The sequence below is a fragment of the Ctenopharyngodon idella genome, chromosome 22, assembly GCF_019924925.1.
Source record: "Ctenopharyngodon idella isolate HZGC_01 chromosome 22, HZGC01, whole genome shotgun sequence".
NCBI lineage: Eukaryota > Metazoa > Chordata > Actinopteri > Cypriniformes > Xenocyprididae > Ctenopharyngodon > Ctenopharyngodon idella.
The window spans coordinates 18,040,937-18,063,076 of record NC_067241.1 but is presented as its reverse complement, the minus strand read 5'-3'; the positions used below and the strand labels follow the sequence as shown (position 1 = coordinate 18,063,076).

At 36.6% G+C, this 22,140-nt stretch overlaps 1 protein-coding gene across 1 annotated transcript in view; it reads right to left on the bottom strand.

Moving 5' to 3' along the window:
• Positions 1-18,777, bottom strand: part of LOC127504674 (beta-catenin-like protein 1) — a 46,761-nt gene extending 27,984 nt beyond the window's left edge. The window contains exons 1-11 of the mRNA XM_051879579.1: positions 18,591-18,777; positions 16,758-16,946; positions 16,032-16,138; positions 15,776-15,915; positions 14,598-14,695; positions 13,600-13,693; positions 11,360-11,451; positions 8,469-8,541; positions 4,956-5,014; positions 4,169-4,317; positions 3,038-3,219 (exon numbers count right to left, since the gene is read on the bottom strand). Coding sequence (XP_051735539.1) covers positions 3,038-3,219; positions 4,169-4,317; positions 4,956-5,014; positions 8,469-8,541; positions 11,360-11,451; positions 13,600-13,693; positions 14,598-14,695; positions 15,776-15,915; positions 16,032-16,138; positions 16,758-16,946; positions 18,591-18,620 — 1,213 coding nt within the window. The 5' untranslated portion in view covers positions 18,621-18,777. The remainder of the gene's footprint in view (positions 1-3,037; positions 3,220-4,168; positions 4,318-4,955; positions 5,015-8,468; positions 8,542-11,359; positions 11,452-13,599; positions 13,694-14,597; positions 14,696-15,775; positions 15,916-16,031; positions 16,139-16,757; positions 16,947-18,590) is intronic.
• Positions 18,778-22,140: the final 3,363 nt, after the last annotated feature.

The window sequence follows — 22,140 nt, the reverse complement described above, 5'->3', positions numbered from 1 at the left end:
AAGCGGCCAAACTTCTTTTCACGCGGCTGTGCTCCAGCTGAAGATTAACGTCGTCTCTTTTCTTTGTGCCTGTCAGGATTGTTTACCTGCGGACGGTCCATTTAAGTTCCTCACACAAAAGGAGGATGCTGTAAATTTGTTTGGTGATTAACGGCGCAGAAGTTTTAATGTAACTTTTTTATTGTTGTTCTTCTCATTTCTTTTAAACCATTATCCATCAATAAAAGACTTAGCGCACACAATGAAATGTGGCAGAACACATTATTTCTCCTTGGTAAATCTTTCTTCTCTGCTTGCAAATGGAAAGCGCGTTTTCTAATCAGCTAATTACGAATGCTTGTGGTCCCTCGTCATGGAGTCGAATACGTTTCAGAGGGAGTTTTACAGGGATCAGTCTGAAGTTTCTCGATGGGCTGTAAGAGCTTAGCTGTTTAATTACTCAAACTCTCCGTCGTCAAAGCTGATAATTAATTAATCAGTTTGATGGGGCTGCGTCTTCATAAGCACCTTTTGTCTCTGAACGGACGTCAAGAATTAAGACGCTAACAGCTGATTGATGGCAGTGTAATCTCACACCAACCATATTTCACATGATCACGTCACAATACGACTGAGCAACAGACAAACAAACCAATTTATGAAAAATAAAAATGTGCACAAATGTTTTCATTTTCAAGGATAAGGACTTCCTGTTGAGGACAAATCTGCTAAGCCAGAACATATGCAAATATATTGTTGCATGCATAAAATATGCAAATTTAGCTAATAATTAATTTTGCAACAGAGATACGATGAGATTTGCATGACTTCTTTTACAGAAATCGCTTTTTAAGGACTACAACAAATGGCTGATAGGGACTACAACGAGCGTCTTCTCGGGTTAGTGACATCATAAACCCCGCCCCCGAGAATATGCAACAAAGGGGGTGAGGCCATGTTGGGCTGCTTTAGAGAAGAGGAAGAGTTGTTGTAGTAGAGTGTTGTTACCATGCCGTAATTTTACGCCGGACTGCTTCACAAACGAGGGTCAATTCAAAGCTGAATTTGCACAAAAGGGAAAGGGTTACATGACAGCACATGCTAGTCGATGAGTTGAATCAACTCCACAGCAACTACATAAATTTATCCACTAACCATTCAGAAACATCCAGTTTCCTTCTAAAAGTTGTAACTTCTTCCTGAGTCTCTCCATCAGTGTCGACTCCGGTTTGAACAATGTAAGGCTGAACACCGTTACTGACAATCCTCATTTTGGCTGCGTGAGATTCTCCAGCTTTGTTGTTGTTGAGAAACTGAAGTGCGAGCTGTTAAAGCTCCGCCCTCTTCTGGAAAGGGGGTCGGAAGCAGCAGCTTATTTGCATTTAAAGGGACACGCACAAAAATGGCGTGTTTTTGCTCACATCCAAATAGGGGCAAATTTGACAAGCTATAATAAATGATCTGTGGGGTATTTTGAGCTGAAACTTCACAGACACATTCTGGGGACACCAGAGACTTAGAGTATATTACATCTTGTGAAAAGGGGCATAATAGGTCCTTTAAGTAATTGGAACAAATGCTACAATGATAAATATTTAAAATTGGGAAACATCCTTTACCTTTTATATAATATATCCTGTTTTAGGGCACACATTTAATGCTAAAGCCAGACTTACTAAAGCACCACAAGTAATTTTAACAAACTTAATAATCTAAAAATATCTTAAATTTTAGACATATAAGCTGTCTAAAAGTAACTTGTCTTATATTCTTGCACTTCCTATGTAAGATACCTGGGGCCACAGGTTAATTTATTCTGCCTCTTTGTGCAGATGAATTTCCAATCTGTCCTTGCTTGGCTGAACGGCATCTGAGAGTTAAACTCTGTCAACAGATGAAGACTCACAGCACTAACCAGCTCAGGTGAACAGAGATCTTACAGCAACATCCCTCAACATTTCTGATACTATCCGTCTGAAATAGTATGCAAGATTAGAGCTAATGGGTCTCAAATCACAGTGTGTTAAAAATAGTATGACTAGAGGGCAAATCTGATGGGAAGAAATGTCGAAGTCATATTTCATCCTAAAATTCCAAATCATATTTCTTCCCAAAAGAAAGTAATGTGAATTATATTGGGCATAAAGAAAATCATTATTTTAAGTCATTATTTTTGGGCACAAAAAGTATCCTCGTCGCTTCAGAACATTAAAGTTGAACCACTGCAGTCACATGACTGTTTTAACGATGTCTTTAGTACCTTTCTGGACCTTGAAAGTGGTGATTATATTGCTGTCTATGGACAAGTCATATACCTCTCGGATTTCATCAAAAATATCTTAATTTGTGTTCTGAAGATGAATGAAGGTCTTATGGGTGTGGAACGACATGAGCATGAGTAATTAATGACAAAATTTTGATTTTTGGGTGAACTAACCCTTTAAGGCGCATTTTTATAATGTGGCAGTATGTCCTTATATTGCCGTACCGGCTACTACAGCTTACAAAACTGTAAAACCTTCCAACAAACTCTGAAATACATTGTCTGCATTCAAATTAAATATCCCATCTATCCTTAATAAGGTCCATTTCAGCTTGATTTGAAACATGGCTCTTTCCACACCCTCGAAACGCTCTTACACACTCATATCCGTCAAACGCTCTACCAGAGCTCACTCTAGTGTGCAAACGCTCAAAATTACAGTAGAATAAGGTAAAGTGGGACGCATTCTCTCTCACTCTCATTGCAGGTCTCTAATAACCATTAAGAACAGTATGAGGAGCTTATTTGAATCGCCGTGGCAAAACAATAAGAGCAGCAGCCGCAGAGTTTACTCCCCGTGGAATAAACCGCCGGCTGAACTGTAAATAATAGCTGCGAAAAAGATATTACTGTGAACTCGCCGTCATATTACAATGCCTCTGTGTGTGTGTTTCTCCCACTAATTGAGCAACTCCACCACACTAAATCCATTTTAAAAAGAATAAAACTGGTGAGAAAGAAATTAAATAGGAAGCAAAACAGAACTACAACAGAGAAAGAGGCAGTTCTACAAACCTTCATGCTCCTTGTCCGATATTCCGACTTTCTTCATCTTCTTGGGAGTCTTCATGAACAGAGGGAATATGGTCCGGAGGCCCAGGATGTCCACAAACTTGTGACAGTTATCCGAACCCTCTGGACCGATCATCCCGTAATCCAGAACCTTCAGCGCACTGACACGAGACATTTTCTTCTCCCTGCACAGACACACAATGGGAGATATTTCATTGACACACTCTCAAAGAACTATAGTCTAAAACTAAACTGTAAGTAGTTAGCTAAATTAAAACTACTAACAAGAAGAAATTAATTACTTACAAGTCATTTAAAGGACAAAATTTGCCATTTTTAGAAATCAGAGCAGTAATTAATTGGCACAAAAATGAGTGACAGCATTGTAAGATGTGATTAATTGCGATTAATCGATTTGACAGCACTAATATAATTATATTATATTGCATACATTTTTATTACAAACTAATAAAATAAACAATTATATGATACATAAACTAATGAAGAAAATATATGTATTTACAGGCTTTAAATAATATATACATCTATAAAATAAAAGCAGTGATAAAGTAAGTGTTTCAAGACTTCATTCAAGAAACACAAGCAGAACTAATTTCTATTTGTTTTGGAAAAAGAAAACTGATGTTCATTCAAAGCCTTTGTCTTTCTTCTCAAGAGTCCAATTTCATTTTACATATTCATGTGTTGTTCTGAAAGTCTAGGAACTGTTTTATAAATTTGCTGAAGATGTAAATAAAACAAGAAACGGACATAATCCGCATGTCAGACGCTGAAACAGCTTCTGTACAGACGGAAGCTGACTATCATGGCCTCGCTCAAGGGAAATGTAGCTGTCCATCATACTGGCACTTCCTTCATCCGACAATGACAAACAACAGTTTATCAACGCCGCAGGAAAATATTTCACATGTCAAGGAGAAAAATAGAGTGGCAGAGAGAGGGAGAGAAAGGACAAACAAAGAAAATATAAAATAATAAAATTAAATTAAAAAAATAAATAAAACAAAATGATAAAATAAAAATTAATTAAAAAGATAAAACAAACATGAGTAGTGAATACTGAAAATCATTAACTAAGGGAGCATAAACTCCTGCTATCAATCAGAGACAGACCTGAGCATGAGGTTCATGAGCTGAAGCCCCTCCCCCCTGAGGAAACGATCACGATTGGCTGGAAGCATGAGGCAGGAACAGAGGGCATCAAACAGGTTCTCCATCATTTCCTGTTCCTCCGGCGTTGCTGGATTATGACGTTTAAACACCTGTGAGGAGAACATTAATAGGATGAATCGCACAAAAAAATGTCTGGGGCATCAGTTTTAAAAATAAATATAATAAATATATATATATATATATATATATATATATATATATATACACACACACACACACATTATTATTATATTCATTAATTTATTAATTAACCATCCAAAATTTAAGAATTCACTAAAATTACTAAAAAGGACTTCATTCAAGTAACATGACCAGAACTAATAAATAAATAAATAAATAAAAAGCATGAAGAAAATTAAGCCTTTTATGACTATTAGGATTTTAGGAGCACATTGTGCCTAATTGGCATGAAAATGAAGCATTATCAATAACTGCGCAAAAATGATAATGAATAAAAACCAATTCATCTTATTTGGTCCCTCTCTTTATTTTATTACACAGATTTTCATTTAAATTATTTGCAAATAAGCGATTAAACGCTGCCTGGTCATGTTGTGCAACATGAAAGCGTAATCAAAGGGATTTTAAAACGATTGTTAAACCAGCAAACAGCAGCGTGGAGCACAATGAATGAAGCTGCCCGTATGTTCTGGGTCATGATGATCTCTAAAGAGTTTCACACTGTGATTTCAGACAGCAGCTGGTTTGAAGAGAGACAGTGTCTTACTGAAAGCTGCTGCAGTAGTACATCAATACCATCCATTTCTCCCAACAGCTCCCTTGTTTCTGAGAGAGAGAGAAATAGATAGAAGAGGGAGGGAAGAAATTAAAGAGAGACAGACATAAAGAGAAGAGATGATGAATGTTAGTTCAGTGTGCTAATAAACCTTAGAAAAGACAGAGAGAGATGTGCATGTGATAAACTCAGGTAAATCACACAGCACTGCACATGAATACAAAACAACACACACAATGAACAAGTGCTGTACTACCAAAGCCATATATCACAGCATAAGGATTCTGTTTTAATGGTTTAATTAAATTATAATCAAAAAGCATGTCTAATCAGTTGAATTCATAAAAATGTAACAATAATAAGGCCCTATATAATGTGTTTTATGTTTTCAGCCATTTTTGTCCGTTTTTATCTTTCTGGATTTTGTGTTTTAATGATATAATACAAATGTATTATCAAAAACAATGGTAATCAAATTAATGTATAAAATCTTTAAAGGGATAGTTCACCCAAAAATGAAAATTATCCCATGATTTACTCACACTCAAGTTATATGACTATATTCTTTCAGACGAACACAATCTGAGTTATATTAAAAAATATCCTGGCTCTTCCAAGCTTTATAATGGGAGTGAATGGGGGGCGAGATTTTGAAGCCCAAAAAAGCACATCAATCCATCATAAAAGTAATCCATATGACTCTAGAGGGTTAATAAAGGCCTTCTGAAAAGAAGCGATGGGTTTTTGTAAGAAAAATATCCATATTTATAACTTAATGAACTATAATCACTGGCTTCTGGTAACGGCCGTACATGAGTCGAATTCTGGCGGAACAGACGCATGACGTAATGACGAAAGCGGAAGCACAGAGGATAGCACAAAACAAAACAGAGGCCTTTATTAACCCCCTGGAGCCGTATGGATTATTTTTATGATGGATGGATGCGCTTTTTTGGGCTTCAAAATCTCACCGCCCATTCACTACCATTATACAGCTTGGAAAAGACAGGACATTTTTAATATAACTTTGATATAATGATTTTTATAAGATTGTGTTTGACTGAAAGAAGACAGTCATATACACCTAGGATGGCTTGAGGGTGAGTAAATCATGGGATAGTTTTCATTTTTGGGTGAACTATCCCTTTAAGAATTGAATTAATCTTTTAAAATGTAGTCAAATGAAAATTAAACAATTACTTTTAATTTTTTGACAAACAAACAGGTTTTTCGTTTAAATTAAAACATGGCCAAATTTTTTTTTATTTTTATTACTTTGAGAAGTACATTCTACTATAATAAATTTTATCATCATAATTTCTTCAAGTTAAACTAAACTTTTATTTTGGAGAGTTGTAATGAAGACCTTTGATTTCTTCATCCAAGAATTTTGTGACATTCCACGTTAAACAGAAAATTCAATATTTATGACTGGATTCTGTGATAAAAGTGTAAAATGCATTACATTTCTGCATATACAGGTGCTGGTCATATAATTAGAATATCATCAAAAAGTTGATTTATTTCACTAATTCCATTCAAAAAGTGAAACTTGTATATTATATTCATTCATTACACAGAGACTGATATATTTCAAATGTTTATTTCTTTTAATTTTGATGATTATAACTGACAACTAAGGAAAATCCCAAATTCAGTATCTCAGAAAATTAGAATATTACTTAAGACCAATACAAAGAAAGGATTTTTAGAAATCTTGGCCAACTGAAAAGTATGAACATGAAAAGTATGAGCATGTACAGCACTCAATACTTAGTTGGGGCTCCTTTTGCCTGAATTACTGCAGCAATGCGGCGTGGCATGGAGTCGATCAGTCTGTGGCACTGCTCAGGTGCCACAGACTCAAGAGCCCAGGTTGCTCTGATAGTGGCCTTCAGCTCTTCTGCATTGTTGGGTCTGGCATATCGCATCTTCCTCTTCACAATACCCCATAGATTTTCTATGGGGTTAAGGTCAGGAGAGTTTGCTGGCCAATTAAGAACAGGGATACTATGGTCCTTAAACCAGGTACTGGTAGCTTTGGCACTGTGTGCAGGTGCCAAGTCCTGTTGGAAAATGAAATCTGCATCTCCATAAAGTTGGTCAGCAGCAGGAAGCAGGAAGTGCTCTAAAACTTCCTGGTATACGGCTGCGTTGACCTTGGACCTCAGAAAACACAGTGGACCAACACCAGCAGATGACATGGCACCCCAAACCATCACTGACTGTGAAAACTTTACACTGGACTTCAAGCAACGTGGATTGTGTGCCTCTCCTCTCTTCCTCCAGACTCTGGGACCATGATTTCCAAAGGAAATGCAAAATTTACTTTCATCAGAGAACATAACTTTGGACCACTCAGCAGCAGTCCAGTCCTTTTTGTCTTTAGCCCAGGCGAGACGCTTCTGACGCTGTCTGTTGTTCAAGAGTGGCTTGACACAAGGAATGCGACAGCTGAAACCCATGTCTTGCATACGTCTGTGCGTAGTGGTTCTTGAAGCACTGACTCCAGCTGCAGTCCACTCTTTGTGAATCTCCCCCACATTTTTGAATGGGTTTTGTTTCACAATCCTCTCCAGGGTACGGTTATCCCTATTGCTTGTACACTTTTTTCTACCACATCTTTTCCTTCCCTTCGCCTCTCTATTAATGTGCTTGGACACAGAGCTCTGTGAACAGCCAGCTTCTTTTGCAATGACATTTTGTGTCTTGCCCTCCTTGTGCAAGGTGTCAATGGTCGTCTTCTGGACAACTGTCAAGTCAGCAGTCTTCCCCATGATTGTGTAGCCTACAGAACTAGACTGAGAGACCATTTAAAGGCCTTTGCAGGTGTTTTGAGTTAATTAGCTGATTAGAGTGTGGCACCAGGTGTCTTCAATATTGAACCTTTTCACAATATTCTAATTTTCTGAGATACTGAATTTGGGATTTTCCTTGGTTATCAGTTATAATCATCAAAATTAAAAGAAATAAACATTTGAAATATTTCAGTCTGTGTGTAATGAATGAATATAATATACAAGTTTCACTTTTTGAATGGAATTAGTAAAATAAATCAACTTTTTGATGATATTCTAATTATATGACCAGCACCTGTATTTAGAGTAAAATCAGCAATTTATCAGCCACTCTGCTCTCTAGATATATGGCCATAAACTTCTTTGAAAGAGTCACGACTTTCCTTGTTGCATTTATAAATGATGCCATCATCATTTATAACAGAGTGATGCGTATAAAATATATATATCCCTTTAAATATCAACTGAAAATGTCAAGCTAAAGGCCTGTTCACATCAAGAATGAAGCAAAAAATGCACTGATTTTCAAGCTGAAAATATTCAGTGAACGCTGGTATTGCTGTGAAAAGGCCTTTAACAGTTTGTTACTCCATATTTTCAACACTGAGTCTGTAATTATTCACTAGAACGGATTTAATTCACTGGAGTTGTTAATAAACCCATGCACATCCCCAAACAAAGCTATCCGTCTCTTATTTTTACTTACTGTCATTGTTTTGTAGCAGGATGGCCAGTATTTCGCTGCAGTACAGCTTATTGGCATCAAAAGGCATCTTGGCCTGTTTGGGAACACAACAAACACACACTTTCAATGGCTTTGGCAGCAGCGTCCCGTTCGATCTGTGCGCCGTCTTCTCTATTGTCAGTGTAATTGCTGGTGCGCTGGATTCATGGAAGTCTTCAGGGAGCATTAAGACTCGAACAGCATGACGCTCTTATTCCGGCAGCCAGCGGTAAATCTGAGGCGGATTTCACCTCACGTGGATAAAAAACACTGAATTGTGGCAGCAGGCCTACAGCTCTATGAAAATCTCAAATCCAGCTCAAAAATTATAAATGATCGAATTAAACCCGTCATAATGTACAGCCAACTTCAAACCAGCTGACGCTGTCTGTTCACTGCAATGAAAGAAGACTGAAGTTATTTAAAAATATATATATATATATTCTTGCTTGACTTTTAACTTTAAGGTGAAGTGTGTAATTTTTTTGATGTCTATCCAGGTTTAATGTGCAGAGTCAACGCTAAGTAATGTCCAAAGTGCTTTTCAAACACTAATGTGCTTTTAAAATACTGAAATACTGCTGTGTTTGTTTGAGTAGTCCAACATGACTCAACAAATGGGGTCATTATTTTTGCAATTCTGTTTTGTGCACAGAAATTACACACTTACAACATCCACAGAGGGAACCATCTGAGTTTATAGAATAATAAAAAAGGAAAGGTTGCCAAGGCATTGCTAGGATGTTGCGGGTGGTTTCTAGGGTGTTTCGAAGCACCTGAAAAGATCTAGGTAGAGTTTTCAATGGAAGTCAAATGCAGACCCCAAAATGACCCAGGAATTAGTACATGCAAATAATGAGGATTAAAGGATTAAATAAATGCATAAACATGATTAAATAACTGCAAAAATAAACGCAAAAATGCTTAAAGGGTTAGTTCACCCAAAAATGAAAATTCTGTCATTTATTACCCACCGTCATGTCGTTCCACACCCGTAAGACCTTCATTCATCTTCAGAACACAAATTAAGATATTTTTGATAAAATCCGATGGCTCAGTGAGGCCTCCATTGACAGCAAGATAATTTACACTTTCAATGCCCAGAAATCTACTAAAGACATATTTAAAACAGTTCATGTGACTACAGTGGTTCAACCTTAATGTTATGAAGTGACGAGAATACATTTTGTGCGCCAAAAAAAACAAAATAGCGACTTTATTCCAGAATATCTAGTGATGGACGATTTCAAAACACTGCTTCATGAAGCTTCAAAACTTTACAAATCTTTTGTTTCGAATCAGTGGTTTAGAGCGTGTATCAAACTGCCAAAGTCACGTGACTTCAGTAAACAAGGCTGTGTTACGTCATAAGTGTTTCAAAATGTCAATGGTTCACCACTTTGGGGCATGACTTTGGCAGTTTGATACGTGCTCTGAACCACTGATTTGAAACAAAAGATTTGTAAAGCTTCGAAGCTTCATGAAGCAGTGTTTTGAAATCGCCCATCACTAGATATTATTGAATAAAGTCGTCTTTTCTTTTTTTTGGCGCACAAAAAGTATTCTCATCGCTTTATAATATTAAGATTGAACCACTGTAGTCACATGAACTGTTTTAAATATGTCTTTTGTAGCTTTCTGGGCACTGAAAGCGTTAATTATCTTGCTGGCAATAGTGGCCTCACTGTGCCATCGGATTTTATCAAAAATATCTTAATTTGTGTTCTGAAAATGAACGAAAGTCTTACGGGTTTGGAACGACATGAGGGTGAGTAATTAATGACATAATTTTCATTTTTGGGTGAACTAACCCTTTAAACGAATGACTAAATAAATAAATCCCAGCTTAAATAAATAAATAATGCCTAAATGCATACACAAAAGCATAAATAAATAAACGCATAAATAAACCAGATGAAGTTTGAAAGTTCTAGAAAAATGTGGTCTCATTTTAAAGATTTTGAAAAAATTCAAGTCATGTTTGCACAATAACAGTATATAAATGCAAAAAAATTAAATGCATAAATAAACAAACCAGATGTAGGAAAATTAAGCCTCATTGTAGAGATTTTGGAAAAATTCAAGCCATGTTTGCATAAAGACAGTATATAAATGCATTAATGAATTAATGTGTGAATGAATGATTATATGAATGAATGAATGAATGAACGATTATATGAACGTATGAATGAATGATTATATGAATAAATTAATTAATAAATGAATGCATGAATGAATATATCAATTAATGAATGATTATATGAATGAATGAATGAATGAATGCATGATTATGTGAATGAATGATTATATGAATAAATGAATGAATGATTATATGAATGTATGAATGAATGATTATATGAATTAATAAATTAATAAATGAATGCATGAATGCATGCATGATTATGTGAATGAATGAATGATTATATGAATGTATGAATGTGTGAGTGAATGAATGAATGAATATATGAATGAGTGAATGAATATATCAATTAATGAATGATTATATGAATGAATGATTATATGAATGTATGAATGAATGAATGATTATATGAATGAATGTATGAATGATTATATGAATGATTGAATGAATGAATGAATGATTATTTGAATGATTGATTGAATGAATGAATATTATATGAATGAACGATAGAAATGAATGCATGAATGATTATATGAATGAATGAATGAATGAATGAAGAGCTCTAGGAAAATTTGGTCTCATGTTAGAGATGTTGGAAAAACTCAAGCCACGTCTGCTCAATAACAGTATATTTGTTTTAAGTCATCAAACTACATTCACAAAGACATTAGGACCCATCAGTGAATGAGGTTCCATTAGGAGTGATGTTACATGTGACGGATGGGTGTCTTACCTTGATCCTCTTCAACAGCCACTGCATCAAACCCTGCTGGGCCGCTTCAGTACACAGACCGGGACGAAACTCGGCCATGTTCTCAATCACAGCTGCCACAAACAGACAGAGAGATCTGGTGTTACTGTAAGTCCAAGCTTGTCACACACACACACAGACTTTTGTGAATGATGTGTTGTATCATGACCTAGATTTTGCAAAGTCTGCTTCACCTAGTTGCCATGATAACTGATGGAGTAACTGCAGTGAGATCGGAACACATCCACACATATATTATGTAAAGACAAACTTTTATTTGGGATGCGATTAATCGTTTGACAGCACTACTCCATATGGTTTTTCTTTGACTAAAGTATATTAAAAAAAAAAATGAAGTTTTTTGGAGAGTTTCTCACACAAAGACTTGGAATAAAGCACACAATTCACATGGACTACTTTTATGGTATTTTTGTTGTCCTTTTTGGATCTTGGTCACCATAAACTGCTGTTGTATGGAAAAGAGAAGAAGATGCTTCATTTTTGGGTGAACTGTTGCTTTAACAAAAATATTCTTTGCATCCGACTCTTCATTTAAAAATAGGCTGCTATAAAAACAAAAAATATATATATATTCCTTTTGCCTCAGGGCCTGTGAAAATGTCACCAGCATGAGTAAAAATCTGAACGACCGCCCGACCTGCTGAAAAAAAAAAAAAAATCCTCATTGTCGAGCCCGGGACACACACAAAAAGACGGAAAGTGCGAGCAGAGCGAACAGCTCTATATGACACATCACAAGGGAGTTTGAGACTCATCTGTATTATAAAAGACTCTGAAGACACCTGATAACTCAATCAGAGGCATGATGGGAGAAAAATCTCACAGCGGATGAGTGGGAGGAAGATAGAGAGAGAGAGAGAGAGAGAGAGAGAGAGAAAGGGTGCAAAATCTCATGAGGGAGGGAAAGAGATTACACAAGAACTGGAACGGGAGAGGAAGACAGGGAAAGAGAAAGACATGGAGGAAATGTGCCGTTTAAATCCGTTCAGTCAGACCGTTTATCACTCTCTGCAGCTGAACACGGTCTTTCCAGAACCAAACTTGCAAACGCAAGCCAGCCACAGTGTTTCCAACACGCAAAACTGCTTTAAAAGAGCACTTGAGCATTTTCCCCCCTCACTAAAAGACATTTATTTTATGTTTTATACTCAGATGTCTTATATATTTTTATAACACTATATATGCATTTATAATACATATATAATTATACTACATATTTATAATAAAATATTTATACATGTTTATTTGCATTTATATAACTGTGCTTGTGCATAACTAGTATGGGTGTAACGGTACATGTATTCATCCCAAACCCTATGGTACGGACGTCACAGTTCGGTGCATACAGTCAGACACAGGCAATTCACACTCCAATCCAGAAGGGGGCGCACATGGTGATAGAATGTTGTTTGCTAACCGCTACAACAGGAAAAAGAGCAGAAGAAGAACAGAGCATGTGCGAATGACTTGAGCGCTTGAAAACAAAGTCCACTAGGTAGTGCGCACGCCTTGAATGCAGCTTTCTGCGCTCATGGACAAACGAGAATTCTTTTAAAGGTGCGAAATGGAGCGAAACGCAGAAAATTAAGTATAGGACTGGATTTGTTCCTTTGTCCGGTAATACTTTAGTTTAGGGTCCAATTCTCACTATTAACTAGTTGCTTGTTAGCTTGCATATTACTAGTATATTGGCTGTTTATTAGTACTTATAAAGCAGATATTAATGCTTTATTCTGCATGACCATATTCTACATCCCTTAACCCTAAACTTAACAACTACTAACTATTAATAAGCAGTAATTAGGGGTTTATTGAGACAAAAGTCATAGTTAATAGTGAGAATTGGACCCTAAAACTAAATTGTAACCATTTTTCCTATTGTAACGAAATCATACCGAACTGTGACCCCAAAACCAAGGTACCTACCGAACCGTGACTTCTGTGTGCCGTTACACCCCTAATATCTAGTTTACTTGCTACAAAGTGTCTCAAGAAAATCTCTGAATACTTTTCAAAGGCTAACCTAACAAATCCAGAAATTAGTTGTTGTTTCTTATAGTTTGGGAATTTGTAAATATGACTGTTTCCCAGTGGACTGACAAAACCCTGTGCATTGGCTGACTCCAGCCAATCAGACTGAAGCCTGTTCTTGAGGCTAGTGCATGTGTGTGTTGGTTAGTTAGTTGTTCGGTGTGTCTTACCTAAACTGTTGTAAACTCCATCAGCTTCCTCCTTCACCGTCTCGTCCAATCGCTCCATATTCTGAACCATGAGAGCTACGACCTGACCCTCCAACTAAACAAACAAATAAAAACCATTTAACAAACATAAAAACATGTGATATATAAAATAAAAAATAACATCACAGCATTTATTTCCATCAAGAGGTGCATCATTTTTCAGTCAAGATCTTTTATTGACAATGCAAGAGTCGAGCACTCTGTAAAGTCTGCTCCAGCACATCCCAATGAATTTAAGGTCTGGACTTTAAATTGAAATTATTCTTCAAGCTCCCTCCTAACCATTCTTTCACAATTTGAGCCTGATGAATCTTGACATTGTCATCCTGGAATATGGCCATGATGTGTCTTCCTACATGGTTGCTTCAGAAATGAAAAGCTTCACACTCCATCAGTTAGGGTTAGAAGAACTGTTGCCAAACATATGCTCGAAACATAATAATCACCGTAATAATGATCCAGTCATAGAGTATTTGCCTATTTAAATCCAAATAGCGACTTTTTTTTTGGCCGGGCAGTGCATATATACACACCATGTATGTTTCAAACCCTATTTTGTAGCCTGTCCGGCATATAAACAGTCATTCAGACGTGTGACAGCGTTTCCTTGAATGCACAACACAAATACTTGACGGCAGCAATCAGACCCACACGGCTCAATCAAACTCTGATTGTTCACTAGCTCTTCCTGTTTCCTCTGCTCCATCTGACACAAACCGTCTGATTGCACAAGCACAGCAACAGTCCGAATGTTAACATCATCTCTCTCTCTCTCCATCTCTTGCAAACGTCAGGCCCAATACCAGACTGAAACTTCTCACACATAGTAGTAATTCATGTCATTTTCTCATAATAATCTCATTGTGCTGCTGGACCGTGACCCGCTAACGGTCATGAATCATCTCCTCTAACGCCACTGATGATGTTTTTCTCTGATTATTAAATAAATATTTTCGTACCAGTGCGTCGATAAGCACCTCCGCCCCCTCCTCGCTCTCGTGAAGTGTATCGATGTCTGTCAGTTCCTGCAGGAGATCAACCACTGCGATGCTGATATGTGATTCACGTTAAGGATGTATAATACTGACCAACAGATAAAGATAACAAGCATATTTTAAATAAGAATGCACAATATATAAATTTTGACACATTGATTTTTTTTGGCAATAACTTTTTTTTTTATGTGCAATAATATATATATATATATATATATATATATATAAACAATGTATTTATACTTTGGGGTCAGGATGTTTATTTTATTTTTTTTTATATAAATTAATATTTTAATTCAGCAAATATGGATTAAACTGATAATAAAACATTTACAATGTCACAAAGGATTTCAAAAATGCTGTTCTTTTGAACTTTCTATTCATCAAAGAATCATGAAAACATGTTTCCACAAAAAATATGAATCAGCACAACTGCTTTCAACACTGATAATCATAAATGTTTGTTGAGCTGCAAATCATCATATTAGAATGATTTCTGAAGGATCATGTGACACTGAAGACTGGAGTAATGATGCTGAAAATTCAGCTTTGATCACAGAAATAAATTACATTTTAAAATATATTCACATAGAAAACAGCTATTTTAAATTGTAATACTATTTCACAATTTTTACTGTATTTTTTATCAAATAAATGTAGCATTGGTGAGCAGAAGAGACTTCCTTCAAAAAAGAAAAAAAAAAACTTACACCAAACATTTTGTGTTACGGCTAATAACTATTGTTTCTTTTTGTTATGGTTGTTTACAGAAATTTGTGTTATGGCCGCTAACACCTTTTTTTTGTATGCCCAATTTTTTAATGATTGAGTATAATTTTAAAATAATCAAAATGATATGAATTTTTGCATCTGCTAAATTAATAAATGTAAATCTAATGAATAAAGGTTAAACAAAAATGCTAATATTGGCCATGCCTAATAGTGCGTAATAACAAATTTAACAAACTTATTATTAAACCTACTATTAAAGGCGCGTACACACCTAGAACGATAACTGAAGATAACATAACAATTATTATATTAGTTATAATTATTAGATTATTATAATCTACAAGGCTGTGCATAACTATTATATATGACCTCTGGTGGTTTACTCTAAAGTCATGTGATATTCAGGATATCAGTGTTGTCGTGGCTGAGGAGGCCAAGCAGAGAGTGAACCGCGTTCAGCTCCACCAGCAGGTGATACAGCTCTGGAATAGTGGCGATGACGTGCATCTCCTGGATGATGTCATTCAGATCAAGCTCCGCCTCCATGAATCTGCCAACAACAGGAAGTGATGTCAAGTCTCTCTGTGAGCCCTTGTGGGAGCTGTTTGCATCTTATTTTACATTAAAAAGTGAACGGTGAGATTTAGAAAACGGATTTTAACTCACTTCTCTGGGTTGTCGGGAAACTTGATCCTCAGCTCCTGGTTTTTGTAGGATCTCTTCTCAAAGGTCAGAATCATTTTCTTCACTGTGCTCTCATCCACAGGCTCCCCCTTGTTAACACACAGAAGGTCAAAGGTCATGATTCTCATCTACAGGGACCAGTGTGCCTCTGCTTATTAACTATGACTTTTGCCTCAATAAACTCCTAATTACTGCTTATTAATAGTTAGTAAGGTAGTTGTTAAGTTTAGGATTAAGGGATGTAGAATATGGTCATGCAGAATAAGGCATTAATATGCGCTTTATAAGTATTAATAAACAGCCAATATTCTAGTAATATCCATCCTAATAAGCAACTAGTTAATAGTGAGAATTGGACACTAAACTAAAGTGTTACCAAATATATTATCAAACTATTTATTACATATTAAATCTATACTGCCACAAAACATTCTACCTTGAACACGTTATTCACTAAACATATTATTGTGGCCATTATTGTGTTTATAATAAACCAATCAGAGGGCTTCTGGTGGATTCAAATCCTCCTGGGAAGTTCATATTTATGAGTTGGGAAGTCTTAGAGTAAGCTCTGAGTTTCCCCATTCGTAATTACGACTTTGTGATATCATTCGTGTGTATTCAACTTGTAAAAACGGTCTTTCCGACATGACTCGAAAAACCATTTAACCTCCTTCTTGCATGTAAAATAAACCCATATGTTCTCACCTCTGGATCTTCTCCATCCTGATCCATCAGTCTCTCCAGGATCTTCTCCCCATCTCCTCCTCCAGGCTCCTCACTGTCCGGCTCCGACCTCATCAGAACCCGTCCGGCGTCTCGGCCCACTGTCTTCTGTTTGCTTCTGGACTCCTCACGGCTGTCTTCCTCTCGGGGTCTCTTTGCTCCGCGGTCAGGCTGAAAAGAAGATTTGACGAGACAGTGAAGCTGAGATGGATCCAGATCAAGATCTATGCAACAGTAGCTGTTTCCATCCACCAATTTTTATGTGAACTGTGGGATACTGCATAAAAAACACTGGATGGAAACACCAAGATGTGCATAAATTCTAAAAATGTGCATACAAACTTTTTTCTATCTGATAAGAAGACGTGCACAACTGTAATTTTTATTAGAGATGATTTGAGCCAATTTCCCAGGAAGTGAGGATTTTGTTCTCTTGAACACTTATTACTTACATTTATTCTCATATGTTTTATGCAATATTCCAATTTTGCACATAAGTTAGATTTGCAACTTTGGATGGAAATATAGCTAGTGATCACACACATTTCTATATACAAAGTTCACAACAAATGCAAACACTCACAACTCAATGCAAATCTAGAATAGTTAGATCATAAACAACTTTCCCCACACTTTCCTTACAAAGGTGATTTTGTCACTATAACTAGATTTTGGTACAAGTCAGAACAAAAATATACTGTCGTACTTGTTAAGCTTTGTTATTAATAATTAAATTCTGCCATGCAAAATGTGTTTTTCTTTTGTTAAGACAAGACAGGCAAAACATTGTTTTTTTTTTTCATGCACAGATCAACTTTGAGATTTTGGGCTGTTTGACCTTTCAATACACTTTTAAATGTTTATTTTATTGCACTTTATCTATTTGCATCTGTAGATTTCAATTACAATACATATATTTAAAGGGTTAAAAGTTTTTTTCTCCACTTCAGCATCACTTACATACACCAAAATTTACAGTTTTATTCCTATCTATATTCTAAAGGTTTTCACTGTGGGGTTTGTTCATATATAATTCACCTGGTTTTATACAACATTTTATTCCTAAAAACATGGTGAAAATGTACTTTTTCTGGTTGTTGACAGTATTTTCTGGTTTATGGAGTGATAAAAAGAGATATCCAAAATCCCCTCAGTAAAAACATTTAACTCTAATATGTCAACAAAATCAAACAAGAATTTTGATCCTGGTTTTATCCAATGTTCATATTTATATTCTAAAAATGTATGCAAAATTTTGCATATTTAATTACCCTAGTCACCTGGGGTGTCTTGCCTTAGACACCTAATTTTTAATCCAATTTTAATGCTGAAAATGTTATTAATTTGCAAATTTACAAAATAAAAAACGACATAGTGCTACGATAGTTTTTAGAAATGGTAGCATGTTATTATTTCAAGATGCATGGGTATGGTAATTATTCAGTACCATGGTAAATCAAAGACCCAGCTAATATTAACTATACCACAACAGTACTTTTATGTCAGAGAGGAACGACTAAATCTGAATCTGACAGCAATTCAAAGATAAACTAATGCACTTATAAACATTTATATTAACAACAAACACTCAATAACCCGCATGCGTATGTGCTAGTTGGCTAAAATGTTAATTAAAGCTTTTACCTTCTTAAACAATCTTAAACACGCTTAAAAGATTTGCAATAGTTTAAAAACAGTTTATTTCTGCATTAAAGCTTGTAGTTAGGATAATATTGACACTAGCAGCAGAACAGTTCAAACAGTGTCAAACTCATCCGAATAAAGATCACGGCCAGACATTAAACGCGTCAGTACCTGATAATTCAGCAGCTCTCCTACATCCATGATGATTTCTGTGTGTTATGACCCTTAAAAATGTATAATTTTGTATAAAAGCGTGTAAACACAACACGCTTGTGAACAAAACTTGATTTCTGTTCTTCGAGCGATTGACCGGCGCGAGATGCAGAGCGAGGAAACTCAGCAGCGACACCAGCAGCCGAGGAGGACAAACTACACAGAACACTACACACTACATAGACAACACACACAGATGTTATCTGTCAGGATTTGTTTGATTATAAAAAGTATTGCATGATGCCACAAAGAAATAACTAATGAATGGTTCACAATGAGACCGGAAACATGTATTCAGAAGGTAAACAAAGCTAATTTTGATTTCATGTCGAGTTTGGATAAGCAGGATATTAAACATTGGATATTAAACCTCTCTTGCAATGCTGCATTTATTGTTAGCAGAAACACCTCAAATCACTCTTGCACAAATCTATAACAGTCATTCTGTGCTGTTCGGCTTATGCAAACTTTGCTTCAGGGTTTTATCTGTTTCTCTACAAGATAAGCAAGCAAGTAGACAGCTTTAATAATTCACACATTCAGAGATTACAGCAACATTTTCCTTTATTCACACAAGATTGGAATACTAGCATACTTTTCTGCATATGGCATAGTGCATAACATTATTATAGTATATGAAACAGTATGCATTATGTAATGATAAATGTTTTAAACATTGTTTTCCGATTACCTCATCATATTGAATATTTAATTCAGTGAGTGTTATTCAGTTAACATATATATATATATATATATATATATATATTCATAATTCAACACAGGTATGCAGACTATAGAAGTAAAACATTGCAAACTTTGTCATATTAACTTTGTGTGTAATATGTTGATCAGACATTCAGGTTTTGTATATATTTCTGGCCTTTGGCTCTAAAGGCGATTAATATTTACTGGATGTTTAAATAATGCACAGATTTTTGAGGTGATTGAAAGGCCTGATTTATGTATCTGTCTCTTGCATCTCTCTCTCTCTCTGGCCGCGTCTGTCTGGCCTGTTTTGCGTGTCACGGATGACTGGCTCTTGTGAGTCTTGACAAGACAGAGGCGCTATCGAGACAACACTCATAAATCCAGAATGATGCCGACTGAACAGGTGATTTTCCGCCTGCCTCACCAGCCGACCTGCATGGAATATTCATTCCGTCATGAGTCCGTACTGAAGGGCGGATCAGGGTTGTGTTTGAGTACATTATCTCGCTTTTCTGCTGCCATTGTGGAACTATTTCAATCAGTTGAGAGCTGTTACTCTTTTGCCTGCCGACATCACATTCTTCTGTAATTCTGATGCATGATATTTGTACAGTAGGACATACAGTAGACGAGTGAATGTCATGAAAACATGTCCTGGACGCCACAAAATCAATTACATTTTATATATATATATATATATATATATATATATATATAAAATGTACATTACATTTTATATATATATATATATATACCCATTAGACATAACACGACCACCTTCCTAATATTGTGTTGGTCCCCTTTTGCTGCCAAAACAGCCCTGACCCGTCGAGGCATGGACTCCTCTAGACCCCTGAAGGTGTGCTGTGGTATCTGCACCAAGATGTTAGCAGCAGATCCTGTAAGTCCTGTAAGTTGTGAGGTGGAGCCTCCATGGATCGGACTTGTTCGTTCAGCCCATCCCACAGATGCTCCATTGGATTGAGATCTGGGGAATTTGGAGGCCAAGTCAACACCTCAAACTCGTTGTTGTGCTCCTCAAACCATTCCTGAACCATTTTAGCTTTGTGGCAAGACACATTATCCTGCTGAAAGAGGCCACAGCCACCAGGGAATACCGTTTCCATGAAAGGGTGTACATGGTCTGCAACAATGCTTAGGTAGGTGGTACGTGTCAAAGTGACATCCATATGGATGGCAGGACCCAAGGTTTCCCAGCAGAACATTGACCAAAACATCACACTTTCTCCGCCATCTTGCCTTCTTCCCATAGTGCATCCTGGTGCCATGTGTTCCCCAGGTAAGCGACGCACAACCACCCGGCCATCCACGTGATGTAAAAGAAAACATGATGACCACCTTCTTCCATTGCTCCGTGGTCCAGTTCTGATGCTCACGTGTCCACTGTTGGTGCTTTCGGCGGTGGACAGGGGTCAGCATGGGCACCCTGACTGGTATGGTTCTTGAGCAGTTTGAGCTACAGTAGCTCGTCTGTTGGATCGGACCACACGGGCCAGCCTTCGCTCCCCACGCGCATCAATGAGTCTTGGCCGCCCATGACCCTGTCACCGGTTCACCACTGTTCCTTCCTTGGAGCACTTTTGATAGATACTGACCACTGCAGACCGGGAACACCCCACAAGAGCTGCAGTTTTGGAGATGCTCTGACCCAGTCGTCTAGCCATCACAATTTGGTCCTTTTCAAATCTTTACACTTGCCGCATTTTTCCGGCTTCTAACACATCAACTTTGAGGACAAAATGCTTTTTTCTTGATAGGTTTCAGGTCATTATGTAAATATGGAAATAAGAGTTGTACATATGCATTTCATTTTCCTTTGTAACCATGTGACATTCCTTTTCCATGGTGTGCGATGAAGTTAATAGTCTAATATGTAGATATTTGTTATTGTTTCTGCACTAATGAATAACATGCATATTAACAGCATGAGCATAACTGAGCTTTGGTAACCACGGTAATGATGCAAGTGCAAAACTTTTAATGGCCATTTAATGAAACTAAAAACGAACCATTCAGATATAATAATCATGATTATGACAACTATGAGCTCATTAACATACCTGACCAACAATGTGAGGTCACATCAGCAGCAAAAACAGCCTGTTTAACTAAAAGAAGTGTTCATAAATCTCAAAAATTGGTGTAGGATTTACTTTGAAACATTTTCACTTAGAAATTGCTAGTGAATTTCACAAAAAAGGCAAGTAGCACATTGAATAAAGCATGACATTTTGAAGTAGAAATACTAAAATAGTATTTTCTTGTAAAACACACTCCAGTAAACTTCGAAAAATCATTTTTTATAGTGTTTTGATGTGCAAGAAACTTTGAGAGACATTTTTTGTGTAGAAATGATGGTATATTCCCAACATCTGTGAGGCGAGTGCTTTAACAGTGTCTGAATTTAATTTTATGCCTTTACTGCTTTGAATCCACGCTCCTATAAAATCTCAATGCGGATCCAGCGGCGTATAAAACCATCTATATTTGAAAACCGGTGAATTATATCATGCATAATGAATACATGCGCAGTGAAAAATGAGGCCAGAGACCTCTACATCATACCCAGCTGTCAAACAAAACCAGGGTTTATACCTTCAACATCCACCCGTTTGATGCAGAGAGAGAGATCAGGAGAAACACACAGAAGGAAGAAAACGAGGTGAAGAGGAGGAATCATAAAGGAGAAAGCGAGGGAGGCAGAGAGCCATATTTGCATGTCACCTCCTGTTTTAGCACGTCCAAATGAATGGTTACTATAGCAACATTTTCAGATGTG